Here is a 22,569-nt window from a genome sequence, read left to right on the forward strand (position 1 = left end):
GGGGGAAACACAAGCAGAATCATAATTACTTTGTCCCCTTGTGATTAAGCTTTGAAACAACACTTCAGATAAAAAATTTTCAGAGATGGTAGAAATCTTTCAGAAGTTTAGTAGATATATAATATTATATACTATTCCATAAAACCAATCAATCAGAATACAGCTGGAAGGGACCTTGGAAGTATTACTTGCAGGACCGCCTCCTGCCGCATGAGTCCTAGCGACCGTTAGGTCCCACAGAGTAAGCCTTCTCCAGGTCCCATTAACTAGACCAGTGTTTTCCAACCTTGGCAACTTGAAGATATCTGGACTTCAACTCCCAGAATTCCCCAGCCAGCATTCACTGGCTGGAAAATTCTGGGAGTTGAAGTCCAAATATCTTCAAGTTGCCAAGATTACGAAACACTGAACTAGACAATGTTGCTTGCCAGGGCCTAGGGGAAGAGCCTTCTCTGTGGGGGCTCCGGCCCTCTGGAATCAGCTCCCCCCAGAGATTCTTACTGTCCCCACCCTCCTCACCTTCTGTAAGAACCTGAAAACCCATCTATGCCGCCAGGCTTGGGGTCACTAGACCCTAGCTTCTGGCCGTTGAGTGCAATGAGTGTGACTCTGGGACTTTGGAAAATAAGTTGACCACAGAACCACAGAAGAAAGAGATTTTCATTTACCGTATATACTCGAGTATAAGCCGAGTTTTTCAGTCCAAAAAATGGGCTGAAAAACACAGCCTCGGCTTATACTCGGGTCATTAACAAAGTCACCACACGAGGGCGCCATTGCTTGAGCCAGAGCGAGGAGGCACCAGCTTTTGTCTCCTCTGGCATGCCGTAGTTCCTCTCCCTAGCTCAAGCAAATGAGGCAGCCATTTGCTCCAACCGAGGGGAAAAAAGTAATGGTGAGTATTCCTTACTCTCTCTGCATTGCCTTTAGTCAGATTAAAAAGGCCCCCTGCTGTCAGATTCTCCTCCCCCTCCTTTGAAAGGATTTAAACTGTTTAAAAAATGGTATTTTGTGGTAGTTGCTGTCCTTGCTTGGATAGGATCTAATAATGTATTATGAGGCAGAGCTAGACAGGAATTCTTTTTCTATCTGTCTATCTTTCTATCTATCTATTTTTCTATCTGTCTGTCTGTCTATCTATCTTTCTATCTATACCTATCTGTCTGTCTATCTATCTATCTATCTATCTATCTATCTATCATCTATCTAGCTGTATCTATTTCTATCTATCTATTTTTCTATCTTTCTATCTATCTATTTTTCTATCTATCTATTTTTCTTTCTTTCTATCTATCTATCTATATCTATCTATCTATCTATCTATCTGTATCTATTTCTATCTATCATCTATCTGTCTGTCTGTCTATCTATCTTTCTATCTATATCTATCTATCTATCTATCTATCTATCTATCTATCTGTATCTATTTCTATCTATCTATCTATCTATCTATTTTTCTGTCTGTCTGTCTATCTATCTATCTTTCTATCTATATCTATCTATCTATCTATCTATCTATCTATCTATCTATCTATCTATCTATCTATCTATCTATCTATTTGGTTTTCTATGCTGATAACCTCACAGCAGCTAATGCTGAAGCTCTTCTTTGGATACACTTATTTATTTGTTTGTTTGTTTGTTTATTTATTTAATTGGATTTGTATGCAATCCTTCTCCAAGGACTCAGGGTGGCTCACAGCATATATAAAAACAGAACAATAATGTAAATCCAATTAATGATGAGAAGGAATCCAGTTTTGAAGGATTTTAACTCTTAGGTTTTAGCTTTGTTCCTGATCGAGCTACTTTTTTTACTTTTTAATTTATTGTTAATATTGTTAATTTGTTTACCCTCTTTTAAATTTACAGAGCTAGTTTACTGGTTTTCTTTAAAATAAATATTCTAAAACATGTCTCAATTAATGTAATTTTATTGTTTTCCATTTTTATAAGTTACCAGTAGCCACTGCATTTTCTAACCTCGGCTTATACTCGGGTCAATACGTTTTCCCAGTTTTTGTGGCAAAAATTGGTGCCTCGGCTTATACTCGGGTCGGCTTATACTCGAGTATATACGGTATTTATCACACTATTTTTATTCAACTATATGGATTACAGTATATTGTTTTCTAAAGTAACTCCATTAATTATTTCCATAATCCCCACTGATCATATACTGGTCTATTAATATATTTTATAAAAAGTGGTATATAAACACATTTCAGGACCAATGGACTACAGATAAGCCTTGACTTACAACATTCTTTTAGTGACTGTTTGAAATTGCAATGGCACTTTAAAAAATGTGACACCTGATTGTTTTTCACACTTGTGACCATCGCAGCATCCGCAGGGTCACATGATTGAAATTCAGATGCTCGGCAACTGGTTCATATTTATGACAATGTCCCACAGTCATGTGATCACCTTGTGTGATCTTCTGACGTGCAAAGTCAATGTGGAAGCCCGATCCACTTAACAACTATGTTACTAACAGTTACTATTCAAGTACAGTGTTCCCTCGATTTTCGCGGGTTCGAACTATACCACGGTTTTTCAAAAAATATTAATTAAAAAATACTTCGCGGTTTTTTTTCCCTATACCACAGTTTTTCCCACCCGATGATGTCATACGTCATTGCCAAACTAATATTTTTTTAAAATAAATAACAAAAAAATAATTATTGTTAATAAATAATTAGGTTTATAAATATCAGGATCACTAAGTGTCTTATTCAATGGTGAGTACCAGTAATAATGGTGAGTAAATGGTTGTTAAGGGAATGGGAAATGGTAATTTAGGGGTTTAAAGTGTTAAGGGAAGGCTTGTGATACTGTCCATAGCCAAAAATGGTGTACATTTACTTCCGCATCTCTACTTCGCGGAAATTCGACTTTTGCGGGCGGTCTCGGAACGCATCCCCCACGGAAATCGAGGGAACACTGTATTCACTTAATAACCAGAAAGGTTGTAAAATGGCACAAAATTCTCTTGCCAACTGTCTCACTTTGCAACAATAATTTGGGGCTCAGTTGTGGTTATAAGTTGAGAACTACTTGTGATGTGGAATTTTGAGAATCTTCTGGACCAAGAAAATGATATAAGGTTGCTCATTAATGTACTCTTGAGAGATGGTGCTTTATAAAATTTCTCTCACGACTTGCCAGGTTCAATCCCTGAAACGCTTATATATCAGAGCACGCGTACACAGAATTTGGCATCTTTGAGGTTGCCTTGTAACTGTGACTGAATCAAAGTGACATGGTAACTAGGTAACAATGTGCAAAGGGTGATGTTTTAATTCAATTTTTCACACTTCAGCACTCTGCTTTCCATATCCCAATCTGTAAAGCTTACCGGTGAGAACAGAAACAAAGGCTATTTCAGTTTTCACTGATCAGCAAGGTTTGTTATCTCTGTATATTAAACAGGGAAAGGGATTTCTACCCTCCATGGCAGATACTGTGTGTGTGTGTGTGTGTGTGTGTGTGTGCATATGTGTGTGTGTGTAACATATTTTTGCTGATAATGAAAATGAAGGGAGACTAGCATAGATCTATTCAATCTATTTTACATTTAAATCCTGGGGAGTGTATGGCTAGCTGATGAGAGCAAAATAGCTTGAAATAGATCTATACTAGCCTCGCTTTATTTTCATTATCAGAAAAAAATATGTTACACATATAGAATATAGTTTGTCGGCTATAAAAAGTTATCTGTCTTGGGTATAGTCCCTAAAGGGACAGAGAGCTAAAAAGGAAAGCAGTTTTGCTCCCTCACATATTAGGGTATACAGTGTTCTCTCGATTTTCACGGGGGATGCGTTTCGAGATCGCCCGCGAAAGTTGAATTTCCGTGAAGTAGAGATGCGGAAGTAAATACACCATTTTTGGTTATGGACAGTATCACAAGCCTTCCCTTAACACTTTTAACCCCTAAATTACCATTTCTCATTCCCTTAACAACCATTTACTCACCATTATTACTGGTAATCACCATTAAATAAGACACTTTGATCCTGATATTTATAAACATAATTATTTATTAACAATATTTTTTTTTGGTGATAACAACGCCGATTGGCTGAGATTTCGGCCAATCAACAATGGCAGACGAAAGCTTGGCGATGACATATGACGTCATCGGGTGGAAAAAACCATGGTATAGAAAAAAACGCAGCATTGAACCCGCGAAAATCGAGGGAACACTGTACCAGGGTGATTTGACACAGAAACACACACATGGTTTTTTTCTGTCAAATTGTTATGTGTGTGTGTGTTTGTGTTGCGTCTTATATTCCGGGGTGTTCTAAACTCCAAAAATACAGTAATCACATTCTACTCTGAATTATTACTGACTTTAGAATAACAAAAAATCCCTTATTGTCTTACCACACACACAAGAAAGTAGCACGTTTTTAAGCACAAACACAGCGGTACATGTTTTCAGTGTCTTTATTTATGTTCACGTCTCTTGTGGTTTGTTTAGAAAACAGTTGGCTTAAGGGGACATCAGTTACAAAGAATATAAAACTGACATGTCTAAAGGCTTCAGGGCCACTTTTCTGCTGTTGCATTACAAACTTCTAGCCAGCTGTGAATTCATTAATGGCGTGTCAGCATAACCTATGAGCAGGGATTGGTTTCAGGATGCCATAGCAGATGGATTGGGAAAGATGGAGGGAATCCATTACAAAGAAAGAGAAATTGCAGGAATGAATTGGTGAACTGGGGGGAAAGGAAGAGTAATGGTTCGTTTTGAGTTCATAAGCAACAAGAGTTCAGTTCTCCCTAATGGGGGGAAAAACCCCATTTACAATGGATGCCAAATTGGAGCACATCAGAGAAAAATGCCAAATTTACTGCTGTTTCTGAAAAACCAAAGAGTTAGAAATAAATTAACTCAGCTCCCAAACACAGATGAGGCTTATCAAATCTGGCTTTGATCCCAGAGCTATTCATGCTACTGGTATGGAAACAACCACATAATCCCAAGGCATTTTCATTCGTCTTCTGTTCAAAAGGAGAAGGAATCCCTACTTAGTAGAAGCTGTTTAGCGCAGGCTGGCTGAGGAATTCTGGGAGTTGAAGTGCACAGGTCTTAAAGTTGCAGGCCCCTGGAGCTTGTCAGCTAGTTCACTGGTTAAAATTCAGTATCATTGAAACACTTTCTTGTAAGATAATGTATCCTCAACAAATCAAACATCAGGAGATCCTATAGAGCAGAGGTCCCCAACCTTTTTTGCATGAGGGACCGGCTTTAAGCTAGACCAGTTTTCCACGGCCCGGTGTGGGGGCGGCTTTGGTCAAATGGGTGTGGGGTTATGGAGGGGTGGAGCTTAGTGACGCAGCCCTCCACACTTCTCCACAGGGCGGGGAGAATCAGGAGGCTCCTTTGGCGGCTGGGGGCTGCCTGGCTTTGTGATTTTGGCTGGGGGGGGAGTTAGGAAGGTCCTACTTCTCCCCCCCCCCAGCCAAAAATTCAAAGCCTATCTGCTGGATACGGGCGATGAGTGGGACAGAGCGGCACGGAAGCCTCTTGCAGCAGCTGCCACAGACACCGGCTTCGGCACCGCTCGTCCCGCTCATCGCCCGTATCCAGCAGATAGGCTTTGAGTTTTTAGCTGGGGGGGGGGAGAAGTAGGACCTTCCTAAGTCCCCCCCCAGCCAAAAACTCAAAGCCTATCTGCTGGATACGGGCTCATCGCCCGTATCCAGCAGATAGGCTTTGAGTTTTTGGCTGGGGGGGGGAGAAGTAGGACCTTCCTAACTCCCCCACAGCCAAAATCACAAAGCCAGGCAGCCCCCAGCCGCCAAAGGAGCCTCCTGATTCCCCCCGCCCTGCCCGACGCCCCACCCTGTCCTGCATAATGTCCTCTGCCGGGAGGGCAGCGGCGCCGCAGACCGGCTGGAAAACCCCAATGGCCCGGTCCCGGTCCGCGGACCGGCGGTTGGGGACCTCTGCTATAGAGCAGTGTTTCCCAACCTTGGCATCTTGAAGAGATCTGGAGTTCAACTCCCAGAATTCCCCAGCCAGCGAATGCTGGCTGGGGAATTCTGGGAGTTGAAATCCAGATCTCTTCAAGATGCCAAGATTGGGAAACACTGCTATAGAGAACAATTTCTTAATTATCGATATTTTGGTTTATGAAAATAATATCTTAAATATTAATAAATGTCCATTTCTTTCTAGGAACCTGGGTCACCTTTGGAGGTCAAGTTTCAGATGAGGTGAGTGATGTCTCATTTAATGACAACCTAGAAACATAACTTGAGTAAGCAAGAAATAAATACATAACTTTAATCTTTTCATTAAAATTAAAAGCCATGTCACGGAAGTTGCCTCCAAAAGTTGTGAATGCCCCAATACTGGAACAGATGTTGGATTACCATCTGTCTAAAGTAGTGTAGGGTTTCCTGCCTAAGCAAGGGGTTGGACTAGAAGACCTCCTAGGTCCCTTCCAACTCTGTTGCTGTTATTGTTGTTGTTGTTATTATGTCTGAACAATTAAAACAGAATATGGCAAAGCATGATCATAACAACAACAAAAATCTCATTTCTCTTAATTGAATATACAGTAGTACCTCTAGATACGAGCTTCTCCACATGCGAGTATTCCAAGATACGAGCCATGAGGGGAGAGATATTTCTTTTCGAGACCCGAGCTCAAATTCGGGATACGAGCCGAGTGTCCACTAGGTGGCGCAAGAAACCTTGCTTCTGGTTATCTCGAAAGGGAAAAACAAAGTCTAAAGCCATTTGTTCCAGATACTAGTTGTTCGACATACAAGCTCCCTTCTGGAACGAATTAAACTCGTATCTAGAGGTACTACTGTACTTTAGCTGTCTAGTTCAAATTTGGCAAACTTGGTCTCCAAAGAAGGTAACATGGAACTCATGGCAAGAATATGCTTTAAAGCTGAACAGGTTTGTTCTGGGTTTTGGCCCCCCAAAATAATCTAGAGCAGTGGTTCCCAACCTTTTTTTGGCCATATCCCACCTAAGCATCTAAAATCCTGATCCCTCTCCCTGTGATGTATAATTCTTACTATTCAGAAAGTGAACTCCTACCCACATTAATTTAATGTCTCTTTTTCTAAAAGGTGGCTGAACATCTAATGACCATTGCCTATGAAAGTGGCGTGAATCTCTTTGACACAGCAGAGGTATATGCAGCTGGAAAGTACGTATCTGTGCTTTTATTTTTCCATCATAGATAGATCTTATTTCTGAATTGAATATTATGTGTTTGCAAGAAGGCACCATATAGATCAATGGCTGAACTTTAATTCACTTTGAAAAAATATCCACATTTATTCAGGCCTCTCTATAGAACTTGGAAATCACCTGTTTGAAAACATGGGGATCTGCTGTTTATTAGCATCAACCATATTAGATTAGTTAGTTAGATGGATGAATAGAATTACAGGTAACCCTCAACTTATTACCACAGTTGGAACCATAATTTCCACTTCCATTGCTAAGCAAGGCAGTTGTTAAGAGAGACATGCCTGACTTTATTCCTATGCTTCCACAGTTTTTATCACCACAGTTCTTACACAAATCTGCCTTTTCCCATTGGCTTTGCTTATTAGTGTTCTGTCGAGCTCTCTGGTAGACTCCTCCCAAAAATTCACAGGTACAAATTTCAGACACACACACGTTTGAAAATTCAAAACAATGTTCTTTATACCGAAAATTCACTTAAACTAAGCCCTCTTTTGGTATAGCAAAGAGCACTGGTCTCAAAACAAACTGGTAATTTGTACAAGTCCCTTATCAGTTCTGAGTTAGTTAGCTTGCAGCTGTGAGGCAATTCACAGTCCTCCTTCTTTCACAAAGTGAAACACACTTTGCTCTGGTTTAGTTTCCAAGCGGGGAAAAATCAGCACACAAAAGGTCAAAGTCAGTAAAGCAGTCATGAAACACAACAATCAGATAATCCTCCACAATGGCCAAACCCACAGGCTGCTCTTTATAGCAGCCTCACTAATTACCACAACCCCACCCAACCACAGGTGGCCTCACTTTCTTTGATAATAATCTCTCAGTTGTTGTTGCCTATGCATCGCTCTCCGCATGCGTGGCTGTATCATTAACTCTTGTTCTGAATCCAAGGAGGAGCTAGATAATTGATCTCCTTCTGAACTGTCTGCCACACTCTCCTCCTCCCTGTCACTCATGTCTTCTTGGTCAGAGGAGCCTTCATCATCAGATTCCACCGGGGGCAAAAAGAGGCCTGCAGCATGTGGATGTCTCCCCTACATCCACAGTCCTTGGGGCAGGAGCTGGGCCAGAGCTAACCACAACAATTAGAAGCCAGTTGGATGATCGCCTGAACTTGGGAAGCTGCAACTGATGTGAATATATGCTGGAGGCCCAGCATCCAAATATTGATCAAAGGACTCTGGTATATTGTGATAGTTCATAAGTGGTTGTAAGTCACTTTTCTCCGTGCCATTGTAACTTTGAACAGCTATTAAATGAATGGCTGTAAATTGAGGACTACCTGTCACGGTTTGAGTGATTAATGTCCGTTTGAACATTAACCCACCGCGGAGGTGATGAACTGCGAGCCCAGTCATTTGTTTTCAAAGCAATATTTCTTTTATTATAAAAGTACAAAAATAAACATGTCCCGGTGGACAAAATAACAAACACGTCTTCACATGATGGAGGTTAGAATAGGAATGGAGAATTAAAACAACAGAGCATGAAGAAGAAGGATGTGAGGTTAGAATGTGGCAGGATATTACATCATAATAGGAGGATCTTAAAGAAACACACACAGTTAACTATTTAATTACTGAATGTCTCTGGGGCTGTCAATATTCAGCGTGACACTACCTGTATTTAGCATAAGCTGGGGTGGCGCAGCAGGTAGAGTGCTGTACTGCAGGCCACTGAAGCTGACTATAGATCTGAAGGTCAGCGGTTCAAATCTCATCACCGGCTCAAGGTTGACTCAGCCTTCCATCCTTCCGAGGTGGGTAAAATGAGGACCCAGATTGTGGGGGCAATATGCTGGCTCTGTTAAAAAGTGCTATTGCTAACATGTTGTAAGCCGCCCTGAGTCTAAGGAGAAGGGCGGCATAAAAATCGAATGAATGAATGAATGAATGAATGAATGAATGAATGAATAAATAAATAAATAAATAAAACCACTTCCTATGTTCCTCGACTAAAAGGAGAGAAAATAATGTCAACTAGAAGAAATGTGTTCATTAAAATGAACAAGGAATTCCCTGTTTCCATTTCACATAACTGATACGGTGGCATTTTTGCATCATAGCAAATATTACAGGAGAAATCCTACTAGCTTCAGTAGCAGCTTAGCGTACTCCAGAATTTCACCCTCAACTTATCCTTCTTAACCTGCCAGTTCAACCTAAATAAGTAATTCCAGGCAATCTAAAAATGGCACACGGTCATTTCCCTAGTCTTATAAAACTGCCGTAATATCTGGTTATATTAGCTAAGGATTATGTGAGCTGAATTCCAAACCATCTGAAAAGTACTAGGTTGATGGGCATCTGTCTCAAATCATGTTCTATGTGTTATTCCCTACATCAGTTAAAGCCAAAACTCTATGCTGTGAGTGTCATTGCACATTTTTGAACATGATTCTATTTCACATATTGCTGTGCACGTGTGTATATACATTTATATGTATTTACCGTTCTTTTTCTGATAGGAAAACCAGGGATTTGTTTCATTTATTACACGAGAGGGATAGGAGATTCACCTCGTACAATTTAGTAGGATTACAGAAATTCCTTTCTGCTAATACAGTAGTGGAAACTGCCTGAGCCAAATTGTTTCACAAAAAAAAAAAGTCATTTCTTTGTAAATTCTCTCCAGGCCTGCTGACAGATGGCTGTCAAAGCTGGACTATGGTAGCAGGCAGAACTTGGGGAACAGAAAGAAAGCATCACAATGAGGCCAAATGCATGCACAGCTTTTGTCTTGGTTGACACCATCATAAAACACAGGAGGTTTTTTTTTCCTGAAACAGCTCAGTGGCCTTGGGGGATTCTGTCCCTATGCCTACACCATTTTTATCTATTTTTTTTACATACACTCATACAAAGCATATACACAGAGACATAGACCGTCCATCTGATGTACTTCTTGTTCTGTTTATCTGAATTTATCTCAGTTCTAAGGGTCTCCATACTTATTATTATTATTATTATTATTATTATTATTATTATTATTATTATTATTATTATTAATTAGATTTGTACGCCGCCCCTCTCCGTAGACTCAGGGCGGCTCACAACAATAACAAAGACAATGTAAGAACAAATCTAATAATTTAAAAAACACTAAAAACCCCATTATTAAAAGCAAGCATACACACAAACATACCATGTATAAACTGTATAGGCCCGGGGGAGATGTCTCAGTTCCCCCATGCTTGACGGCAGAGATGGGTCTTAAGAACTTTACGAAAGGCAAGGAGGGTGGGGGCAGTTCTCATCTCCGGGGGGAGAGGGTCCAGAGGGTCGGGGATGCCACAGAGAAGGCTCTTCCCCTGGGTCCCGCCAAACGACATTGTTTAGTTGATGGGACCCGGAGAAGGCCAACTCTGTGGGACCTAACCGGTCGCTGGGATTCGTGCGGCAGAAAGCGGTCCCGGAGATATTCTGGTCCGATGCCATGAAGGGCTTTATAGGTCATAACCAACACTTTGAATTGTGACCGGAAATTGATCGGCAACCAGTGCAGACTGCGGAGTGTTGGTGTAACATGGGCATACCTTGGGAAGCCCATGATTGCTCTCGCAGCTGCATTCTGCATCTCCTGCAATTCTCTCTGTGTTCTGAATTTATTTAGGGATTTCAAATGCAGTACGGCTTGCATAATACTGACTCTGAACCTGGGTTCCTCTAAAACAGAGATGGTGAACCTTTTTTCCCTTGGGTGCCGAAAGAATGTGCGTGTGCGCTATTGCGCTTGTGCGAGGGCCCACACCCATAATTCAATGCCTGGGGAGGGTGAAAACATCTTCCACTGCCACCTGGAGGCCCTCTGAAGACCAGAAACGTCCTGTTTCCCAACTTCTGGTGGGCTCAGTACATTTGGGTTTTGCCCTCCCCAGGCTCCAAAGGCTTCCCTGGAGCCAGGGGAGGGTAAAAACACCCTTCCCCATCCTCCTGGAGGCTCTCTGGAAGCCCTTCCAGAGCCTCTGTGTGAGTCAAAAATCAGCTGGCCGCCACACACATGCACATTGGAGCTGAGCTAGGGCAACGGCTCATGTGCCAGCAGATATGGCTCCGTGTGCCACCTATGGCACCCGTGCCATAGGATCGCCATCACTGCTCTAGACACTAATCTCTGGTCTCAATATCTCCATTAAAGCCAAAAACAAAAGACTTGTTAAAATGGAGATGCTTACTTAGAGATAAAAGAATATTGGAAGACTATTTTCTCAGGGGTAGGGAAAACTGTTAACATTTCACAAAACAGTTTGAGCACAACAAAAAAATATCCCATATCCTGCAATTTTGATCCAAGGCACCACGGCTTTTTTGCCTTAGTGGCCAAATGATTTGGTGATATTTTCTGAGTAAAAAGGGTGACATTTTGATATCTATGGACACAAATTCTCCTGAGACATTTGGAGACACAGCAGAATGATTCTGTTAAATATAGAGAGAGAATATGGTTTCGTCTTTACTTGCAGCCTCTTAATTCCTCCTTTTATACAAGTCAGCAACCAAATACTTTTCTGTTTCTCCATGACTCCAAACTGAAGAACTTCAAACCATAACATAATACCTTGGTAAACTTAATAGAACTAGGAAGTTATAATTGATGAAACAATTGTAAAAAAAAAAAGTACAGCTAAGTGTTTTTTTCATTTCTGCCTTGTTCCAAAACAAAAATTATTAATTAAAAATTTAAAAAGTATGTAAACGGATGATCTATTCAGACTTTCTTTGTATGAAATGACAAATCATTACATAAGGATTTATGTTTATTTATATTTATTAAACAAATTTCTATAGCTGCCAAACTCACACACTCGGACTGTGGGCAATGTATGGCAATAAAAAGCCAAAATTAAAAACCCATTCCTCCTCCCATAGCAGCAACAAATCCAATCAAACAAGAACTTTATCAGCTCAATATCAACCCAGGGTCTCCAAAGCTGCTGACAGAACTATGAGGGTCTTTCAGAAAAATAATGTGGGGGGACCAGTTTTATCTCTGGGGGGAATGATCTTCCACAAGAAGGAAGTCACTATACAAAAGGCCCTTTTTTTTTGTCCCACCAAATGTATTTTTTTTAATAGATGGGACTCACGTGTCCTGCCATCCCACATTTATTTATTTATTTATTTTTATTTATTATTTAGATTTGTATGCCGCCCCTCTCCGCGGACTCGGGGCGGCTCACAACAAGATATAAGAAATCGTAACAAATCCAAATAAATTTAAATATTTAAAAAAGTTTAAAAAGAACCCCATTTGCTAACAAACACACACACAAACATACCATGCATAAATTGTACATACCCGGGGGAGATATTTCAGTTCCCCCATGCCTGACGGCAAAGGTGGGTTTTAAGGAGTTTACGGAAGGCAGGGAGAGTAGGGGCAGTTCTAATTTCTGGGGGGAGTTGGTTCCAGAGAGTCGGGGCCGCCACAGAGAAGGCTCTTCCCCTGGGGCCAGCCAACCGACATTGTTTAGTTGACGGGACCAGGAAAAGGCCCACTCTGTGGGACCTAATCGGTCGCTGGGATTCGTGCGGCAGAAGGCGGTCTCGGAGGTATTCTGGTCCAGTGCCATGAAGGGCTTTAAAGGTCATAACCAACACTTTGAATTGTGACCGGAAATTGATCGGCAGCCAATGCAGACTGCGGAGTGATGGCGAAACATGGGCATACCTAGGTAAGCCCATGACTGCTCTCGCAGTTGCATTCTGCACGATATGAAGTTTCTATTTGGTGAGCCAAATAGAAGTAACTGGGGAGAAGTGGTCCTTCAAACAGCCTCACCCCAAGTCATGTAGGGCTTTAAAGATGATAACCAGCTTCTTTAATTGAACCTGGAAATAAATGCAGCTCCCCCAAAAGAAGTGACACCTGTTCAAATATTGTGAATATTGTGAAACACATGCCTGGCAAACGAATTTTGAAAATGCTTATGATCTGTAAATGTTTTTATTTTTACAGGGCTGAAATTATTTTGGGAAACATTATCAAAAAGAAAGGCTGGAGGTAGGATGTTTTGTCGTTTATATGCTTTTGGGGTTTTACTGTAAAATGGAAAAGAATTCAGACTCTGAGAACTTCTCAGTTTGGACTTCTAAAGCTTTGCAGAACTGATCTCACATCATCCAAGCCTGGCTAATTTTGAGCTTCCTATTTCTGTAAGAGACCATAGTGACTGACTTGTACCAACTGCTCTGTTGACGGTTTGCTTAAGAAGTTGGAATACTGTACTTCCAATACCTTTATACCTTTATAGAATTAGGCAAAGTTTTGAAGATACCTTTAAATAACTATAAAATATACGTGCTGCTTAGCTTTTCCAAGTTTCTATTGAGGTTTATACAGAGCCTAATTTTATTGAGATTGCCCTGATTTAATGCATGCATCTGGGCATTCTATCAGTTTATAGAACAGTCTTCAACTTTAAGAACTGTGGACTTCAACTCCCAAATTCTGCAATTATCCAGCTATGCTGGCTAGAGAATTCTGGGAGTTGAAGTCCACTGTTACACTTGACTGTAAAAAATATGACTTCAGTAACCAAGTTGTCAAAGTGTGGAATTCATTACCGGACTCCATAGTGTCATCCCCAAGCCCCAAACACTTTACCCTTAGATTAGCTACAGTTGACCTATCCAGATTCCTAAGAGGCCAGTAAGGGGCGAGTACAAGTGCACTAGAGTGCCTTCCGTCCCCTGTCCTATTGCTCTCCTATATCTCCTATACCTTTCTTCTATTCCTATATCTCTTCTTCTATTCTTTCATTGATATGTTCTATTACTATACCTTCTTTTCTATTCTTTCTTAGATATATTTTACTATGAGTATCTCCTCTATAACCTTCATCATGTATTTTACTATGTGTATAGAGATATATACCCACTAAAACCCTCATTGTGTATTGGACAAAATAAATAAATAAAATAAAATAAGTCTTAAGTTGCCAAGTTTGGGGACCTCCTTTATAGAAAAATAAACAGCAGTGTAGTCACATAATAATGTTTTATGACTCTTATCTCTGGTAGTGTTACAGTGTTTTCGGTCTTTGCCTTCACAGGCAAAGGGCAAGGAGGGATTTTTAAGGGCTAAACTCATTTATTTATTTATTATTTTTATTTATTCATTTGTCCAATACACAAATACATAGGAAGAAAAATAGACATGTAGTAATATATATAAGGGTAAAGTGAACTTAGAGGAGAGGATATATGAAAGGAAAAAAATATGATAAGTGAGAGAAAGGAAAGACAATTGGCCAGGGGACGAAAGGCACACCAGTACACTTATGTCCGCCCCTTACTGGCATCTTAGGAACCTGGAGAGGTCAATCATGGAGAGTCTAAGGGAGAAATGTTGGGGGTTAGGGGTTGACACAATTGAGTCCGGTAATGAGTTCCACGCTTCGATAACTCGATTGTTGAAATCATATTTTTTACAGTCAAGTTTGGAGCGGTTCGTATTAAGTTTGAATCTGTTGCGTGCTCTTGTGTTGTTGCGGTTGAAGCTGAAGTAGTCATTGACCGGTAGGACGTTGCAGCATATGATCTTGTGGGCAATACTCAAATCGTGTTTTTGGCGCTGTAGTTCTAGGCTTTCTAGGCCCAGGATTGTTAGTCTATTTTCGTAGGATATTCTGTTTTGAGTGGAGGATGTTACCTTACCGATGTTGATATAGGTACCTGACAGAATTTGCTTCCCCCTTTGTGCAAGCAGATTTTTAAAGCAATGGTACCCTTCAGCTTTACTTGTTGGAAGCACATCGACTTCATCCCAGTTCAACTACTGTATTTGAAAATGCATTGCCAACATATATCCTCCCCAGAGGTGCCTGTCTGAAAGTACTATAGGTAGGGAGGGTGCAGGCCATCAAAAACCTGCTTCTTTCTGCTACCAATTTGTGCAGGATAGTTTTTCCACTATGCTTTTCACTGAATAAAAAGATAATAACCGGTAGAAACACTTGCCAGATTGAAACAAAGGGGGAAGTGAAATTCACTTAAATCTCTTTCACTTTTTTAAACTTTAGAAAGCCCAACATGCTGTGTGCTTTAGAGAGAGATCACAGTCTGTACTGTCAGTCATATGACAATTCAGGGAGACGATGAAGAATGGAAGAAATTTCTCACTCTCTTTTTGGAGAAAAAAAAAAAAGCCAAAGTACAAAATATAGATCAAAAATTCTTTCAGGTGTCTGATACAAGCAAATAGCCGAACTGCTATATTTTCTGAGATTCAAGGATCTTGAGAGATCTCATGAGAGAATCATACGAAAGTTTAGCTTCAGCTTGTGCTGCTTCTTACTACTTCCTGCTCTTACTGATACGACAGTACCTCTACTTACGAACTTAATTCGTTCCGTAACCAGGTTCTTAATGTAGAAAAGTTTGTAAGAAGAAGCAACTTTCCCCATAGGAATCAATGTAAAAGCAAATAATGCGTGCGACTGGGGAAACCACAGGGAGGCTGGAGGCCCTGTTTCCTCCCAGGAGATTCCTAGAGAGGCCCCACAGAGACTTCTCCCCACCTTTTCCAGCCCTGTTTCCTCCCAGGATGTTCCTAGAGAAAACCCCACAGAGACTTCTCCCCACTTTTTCCAGCCCTGTTTCCTCCCAGGATGTTCCTAGAGAGGCCCCACGAAGGCTTCTCCCTGCTTTTTCCGGTTATAGATTCAGAGGCTCGGGTTTGTAAGTGGAAAATGGTTCTTGAGAAGAGGCAAAAAAATCTTGAATACCCGGTTCTTATCTAGAAAAGTTCGTAAGTAGAGGTGTTCTTAGATAGAGGTACCGCTGTAGTACTTTTAAATAACATCAAACATAAAAAGGAAAAAATAGAAAGAATGATCTGTATTGTTTGTACATTACTACAGTATTGTTTTATTCTGGGTCCCATGGGCATTGTCAAATGCTGCACAAATTTATTGCCAATGACAAAAGGGAACATTATGTAGCTGTTTCACAGTATTTTAAATATTTGTCATGATGATAAGGTATCTCAGTTTTCTCAAATCTCTCACACTATGGATGTTTTCTTAAGAAAAGAATTAGAGTGAGCATCCAATCCCAACTCTACTATTTGAACATGTAGAGGTCATAATGTTAGCAATTCCACTAAGCCTTTTAGACGACTTTCTGTTTAGAGGCATAGCTTAAATTGGCAATGTAGGAGGCGAGATTGCATTAGGAAAAACAGGGACTAAAATGGTATTTCTTAAGGAATCCGTTTTGAACAAACTTGAAATGTAATTTTCTTTGTTTAGGAGGTCAAGTCTGGTCATTACAACAAAGCTCTACTGGGGTGGAAAGTGAGTACTGCATACTGTTATTTGCTTTGCTACAGAAATAATGTATATCTCTAACTTTGTGTGTGTCATGACTATGATATGAATGAGTGTGGTTGTATGACTGATATGAATGAGTGTGGTTGTATAGTTTATGATTCAGGTTTTTTTTAGGTTGTTTTATAATTGAACTTAGAACTGTTTTTGTATTGTTTGTATATGTTGTAGCCGCCCTGAGTCTTCGTAAAACGAGAATGTTATACTTATATGACATATAAATCCAATTAATAATAAATTAATTTATTTATATAGCACATGCGTATATCATAAATATCAACATGATACTGTACTACTGTATTACATCTAGGTTGGTGAAGGCACTAATTTGGCTTCTTCCAAAAAAAAATTTAGGCAAATCTTTTACTTGGACTTTTGCTCAACAATAGTAACTATGAGAGGGATCTTTGAGTCCTAGTGGGCCACCATTTAAATATGAGCCGCCAATGTGCAGCAGCTTCCAAAAAAGCCAACATAGTTCTAGGCTGCATTAACAGAGGGATAGAATCAAGATCAGATGAAGTGTTAATACTACTTTATAATGCCTTGGTAAGGCCACACTGGGAATAATGCATTCAGTTTTGGTTTCCACGATGTAAAAAGGATGTTGAGACTCTAGAAAGAGTGCAGAGAAGAGCAACAAAGATGATTAGGGGACTGGAGCCTAAAACATCAAAAATGGTTGCAGAAACTGGGTAGGTCTAGTTTAATGAAAAGACGCCGTACGGGAGACATGATAGCAGTGTTCCAGTATCTCAGGTGTTGCCACAAAGAAGAGAGAGTCAAACTATTCTCCAAAGCACCTGAGGGTAGAACAGGAAGCAATGGGTGGAAACTAAATAAGGAGAAAAGCAACTTAGAACTAAGGAGATATTTCCTGACAGTAGAACAAATGACCAGTGGAACAGCTTGCCTCCAGAAGTTGTGAATGCTCCAACACTGGAAGTTTTTAAGATGATGTTGGATAACCATTTGTCTGAAGTAGTGTAGTTTCCTGCCTAAGCAAGGTCTTTTACAACTCTGTTGTTGTTGTTATTTTGATTTTAAAACAGGTTATTCTTTCAGTAAATGTATTTGGAGAAGATATCAAATCCAACAAATAAACAAACAAACAAACAAACAAACAAACAAACAAATAAATAAATAAATATCAGATGTTGGAAAAAGAAAGGTGTGCCAATAGATGCTGCAGTCCAACAGGACATCTCTCACATCCTTCTTCTGCTAGCTTCTTGAAACCTTGGCAGCTTCGAAATGGCCTACCAGGGCTACAAGGGATGGTATTGGGAGGGAAAGGGATAGGATAGGTGATCTACAAAAACTGGAAGGAGTGTCATCCCTGTATTTCATAGTGGAGCAGAAGAATGAGTCTGGGAGGAAGAAGGGGGAGGATTGCCTAATAGACCTTGGGAACACAGCAGAAATTACAGGAAGAAACCAGACCATTACAAAACAGATTATTGAGTCCTATGAAAGAGAAAAACATGAGTAGTAGACTCAAAATAACTCCACCTTAAATCATACTGTGCGGAACATTGACTTTGCTAGGCTTTTGAGATTCTATTAGCAATTGTGGGTGTGTTTTGCTGTTGTGAGCCGCGCCGAGTCTCCGGAGAGGGGCGGCATACAAATCTAATAAATCTAATCCAATCTAATTAAAATCTTCTTTTATATTAAAAAAAACCAAGTTATTCCTGCTTCCCAGTTTCTTCCCAGTATCCCAGGACTGTTTGAAATTACACCGATAAAATTTCAGCATTTTGCAAGTAGATTATCTTTCTTTTACATATTATCTTAGACGTTCTGAACATTAAATGATAACCACATGTCTTCTCTGCTGTTTCTTAGTTGCATAATTTCAACTGCAAGACCTTTGGGGAACAGAATTCTCATCCATGTAATACTTATTATCAGTTGGGGAACAGGATAAGTGTGAATAATAACTTTTGCAGAAATGAAAGCATTTTATTAAATGTAAGAGAGTTAAAAATATCTGGCTCACCCATGGGCATAAGCTCAAATCATTTCCTGCAGCAAGACCAAATCAAAACCGTTTTCTTTCATTAGAATTGAACCCAGCTTGCTCTCATGTACACTCATTTTCTCACCTGCCCTCTTTCTCCCCTTACATAGGGATAGATGAAAAGGGAAAGAATTTTTTTTCCTTTCTCATAGAACTGACATCCAGTTTTTACTGGTTAAAATTATCTTCAAAGTGACAAAACCAGCTTTAGAATTTAGAGTCTAAATTATTCAAAGTCAAATGGCTTTTACTTCTTAAAAAATGTTTCATTTAGTTAAAAACAAGACAAGGTACATCCTAAAAGAATGCCTATTGTTGGAAGACACCATGAACTATAAACAGCCGAGAGCTTCTGTACTGTATACCTTTTATGAGTTTATCAAGTTTTGGTTTAACCAAGTTATGTTTATTATTCATTCAATTCATATGACCATCCATCTCCATATAGTAACTTGAAGTGGGTAACCAGTGAAGGGCTACTAAAATGTTTACTGCCAAACTGTGGATGTAGAACTGCAGAAAAAACAATTGCTGCCAACTTGTCTTCCACTGAGGACCTGTATACTGCATGAGTCAAAAAGAGGGCAGGGAAAATATTTACTGACCCCTCACATCCTGGACACAAATTGTTTCAACTCCTACCCTCAAAACATCGCTACAGAGCACTGCACACCAAGACAACTAGACACAAGAACAGTTTTTTCCCGAACGCCATCACTCTACTAAACAAATAATTCCCTCAACACTGTCAGACTTTCTACTAAATCTGCACTTCTATTCTACTAGTTTTTCTCATCACTCCTTTCACCCATTTCCTCCCATGTTGACTGTATGACTGTAACTTGTTGCTTATATCCTAAGATTTTTTATTAATACTGCTTCTTCATTGCTTATTTGACCCCTATGACAATCATTAAGTGTTGTACCACATGATTCTTGACAAATGTATATTTCCTTTTATGTATGCTGAGAGCATATGCACCAAGACAAATTCCTTGTCTGTCCAATCACACTTGGCCAATAAAAATTCTATTCTATTCTAGCTTATGCAGGATGCCCTGCACTTTCTTTCAACATCTTTCTGTGCATATTGGGTGCTCTGGGGTGGAGCTCCATTTTGCTACCCCACTGCGTTCCTCCACCCCCGTCCGGGCAGCAGTCCACCTGTGGATAACATCACTTAAAGTCATAATGCAAATGAAATACTTATTATGACAACTGAAGCAAGAAGACGATCTGCTGCAAGGAATCTGATGTGGTTCAATGATCAATTAACCCCAATCTTCAAAGCTTTCCTGAAAGCTCTCAGGACCAGGGCCAATCTAATCTCAGGATGGGCGGTGGGTGGTTTGATGGATTCCAAAAGGCAGATGCTGTAACAAAAAAGGCATGTTTTGTAGAAATGCAAAGGGTCAAGCTTGGATTGAATATGGAGTCCACTGGGGAGATCAGAGTAGCATTTCTGGGAGAATTTGATGAGTTAAAGAGTTGGCTTGCTTATTAGAGATTCAATGCAGAAATATTGATTTTTGCATCTTTTATCCTATTGAGCAGTAGAAACATTAAGCGTGGAGATAGCAAGCAAGGAATTCCATCTTCCTCCCTCCCTCCTCCCTCCCTTTCTTCCCTCTCTTCTCCCTCCTCTTTCTTTCTTCTCTCTCTCTCTCTCTCTTTCTTTCCTTCTTTCCTCCCTCCTCCCTTCCTTTCTTCCCTCTCTTCTCCCTCCTCTTTCTTTCTTTCTTTCTTTCTTTCTTTCTCTCTTTCTCTCTCTCTCTTTCTTTCTTTCCTTCTTTCCTTCCTTCCTTCCTTCCTTCCTTCCTTTACTCTAACTAGAAAATGCCTCCTAAGATCTTCCCTTTAGCTTGTTTTCTATAGCAAAAAATGTAGAGAACTTATTTTTCTCTTCCTATATGAGTTCAGAAAGTTAAATATCAAAAGGTTTCTATTCAAGTCACAGAATCCTGTGAATAATTTTACTTATTTTTTGGTACTTTAAGCATTTGGCTATAGATATTTTTCTGGAATTCATTTCTCCTGATATGCGTTGCTATGCTAAACTGGGACCCCAGTGAATACATTGAAAGTGTCCCTCAATTTTCCATGAAACTTTTATCACCAGGTGAAACTGAACACCATGAAACGGATTTATGTAGTTAACTATTTATAACTGGCGTTATATAAATTCTGTCCCTCAGTTTCACTCTTCTTCTTCTCTATGTTCCATCTGGATTGCTTGTGATTTTGATTTCATGGTAACTCGATTTGTTCAGATTGAAAGTTTCAAAATCTTCCCTCTTTTTTGGTTTACAGCAATATTGTAAATTGGAGAGTTAAAAGGAAAGATTAAAAGATGATAGGCGTGTCAGCTCTGCTCAAAGCTATATTGACAGTTGCTTCAATAGAAGAAAAACTTCAGCCTAGGTAGCCACTATGAAACTATATATAAAAACCCCCGACTTTCTTCTGATCTTAGCTAGGGTATGTGTGAAAAGAGTTAGATTTTGAGGATGGTCTCAGGAATGAGATTAATCGTTGTCGTATTTCCCACTCCAAATTTGCCCTTTCTCTTTTCTTCCCATATTTGAGAACCTCTGTGTTATGTAATTTAACTTCAGAAGAGAAGGATTTAGGGGTAGTGATTTCTGACAGTCTCAAAATGGGTGAACAGTGCAGTCAGGTGGTAGGGAAAGCAAGTAGGATGCTTGGCTGCATACCTAGAGGTATAACAAGCAGGAAGAGGGAGATTGTGATCTCGCTATATAGAACGCTGGTGAGACCACATTTGGAATACTGTTCTGGAGACCTCACCTACAAAAAGATATTGACAAAATTGAACGGGTCCAAAGACGGGCTACAAGAATGGTGGAAGGTCTTAAGCATAAAATGTATCAGGAAAGATTTAATGAACTCAATCTGTATAGTCTGGAGGACAGAAGGAAAAGGGGGGACGTGATCGAAACATTTAAATATGTTAAGTTAAAGGGTTAAATAAGGTTCAGGAGGGAAGTGTTTTTAATAGGAAAGTGAACACAAGAACAAGGGGACACAATCTGAAGTTAGTTGGGGGAAAGATCAAAAGCAACATGAGAAAATATTATTTTACTGAAAGAGTAGTAGATCCTTGGAACAAACTTCCAGCAGACGTGGTAGATAAATCCACAGTAACTGAATTTAAACATGCCTGGGATAAACATATATCCATCCTAAGATAAAATACAGAAAATAGTATAAGGGGGCAGACTAGATGGACCATGAGGTCTTTTTCTACCATCAGACTTCTATGTTTCTATGTTAAAAATAATTATTAAGTGACATATTTATCTCCTGACCAATCTTAAGCACAATGAAATACAGTAATTCAATGTATTCATGGGAAAATCACATTTTGTTTATTGTGTGAGTGGGTAGAAGAAACACAATAATCAAAAAGCTTTGCTTTAACCTGTTGATATTTATTTTACTTATGTTATTAATTTTATACGCGGTACTTTGTGCAATTTTTCTCTTAACCTATGAATTTGGTAATTATTTCATCTCTTCAAATCATTATTAAAAATATGAGTGAGGATCTAGAAATAATCCTTGTAACTTCCCCCCATCCCAATTTGTCTCTGCAGTTTAATGAGTTAGTTTTTGGAATATAGGTTTGCTTCAGCTATCAATCCACTTAATTGGAATGCTATTTAGGTCATTTTAGTTAGTTTGCTGGGCTGTTTTGTCCACTTTTTTTGCTGAAATCAAGTTACACTACACCTAAAGCAATCCCTTAATCTGCTAAGGAAGTTCACTAATAAAAAACGAGATGGTCTATTTGGTTAGGATATCTACTTGTCAACTTCATGCCGATTTCTAATCACTATCTAACATTGTTTGCAAAATGTTTACAGATTATATTTTATGAACTGCTTGAGAACTTTCCCAGGTGTACAATTTCCCCAGTTATGTGTTAAACTGAAAGTTGAGTAGGAAGGACAAATACTGCTT

At 39.6% G+C, this 22,569-nt stretch overlaps 1 protein-coding gene across 3 annotated transcripts in view; it reads left to right on the top strand.

The window, feature by feature from the left end:
- KCNAB1 (potassium voltage-gated channel subfamily A regulatory beta subunit 1) overlaps positions 1-22,569 on the top strand; it is a 222,693-nt gene that overhangs the window by 154,159 nt on the left and 45,965 nt on the right. For all 3 annotated transcript variants that reach the window (XM_070753499.1, XM_070753500.1, XM_070753501.1), the window contains exons 3-6: positions 6,197-6,234; positions 7,108-7,187; positions 13,190-13,234; positions 16,485-16,529. In XM_070753499.1, the coding sequence (XP_070609600.1) occupies positions 6,197-6,234; positions 7,108-7,187; positions 13,190-13,234; positions 16,485-16,529 (208 nt within the window). The remainder of the gene's footprint in view (positions 1-6,196; positions 6,235-7,107; positions 7,188-13,189; positions 13,235-16,484; positions 16,530-22,569) is intronic.

This window comes from Erythrolamprus reginae, chromosome 5, assembly GCF_031021105.1.
Source record: "Erythrolamprus reginae isolate rEryReg1 chromosome 5, rEryReg1.hap1, whole genome shotgun sequence".
NCBI lineage: Eukaryota > Metazoa > Chordata > Lepidosauria > Squamata > Dipsadidae > Erythrolamprus > Erythrolamprus reginae.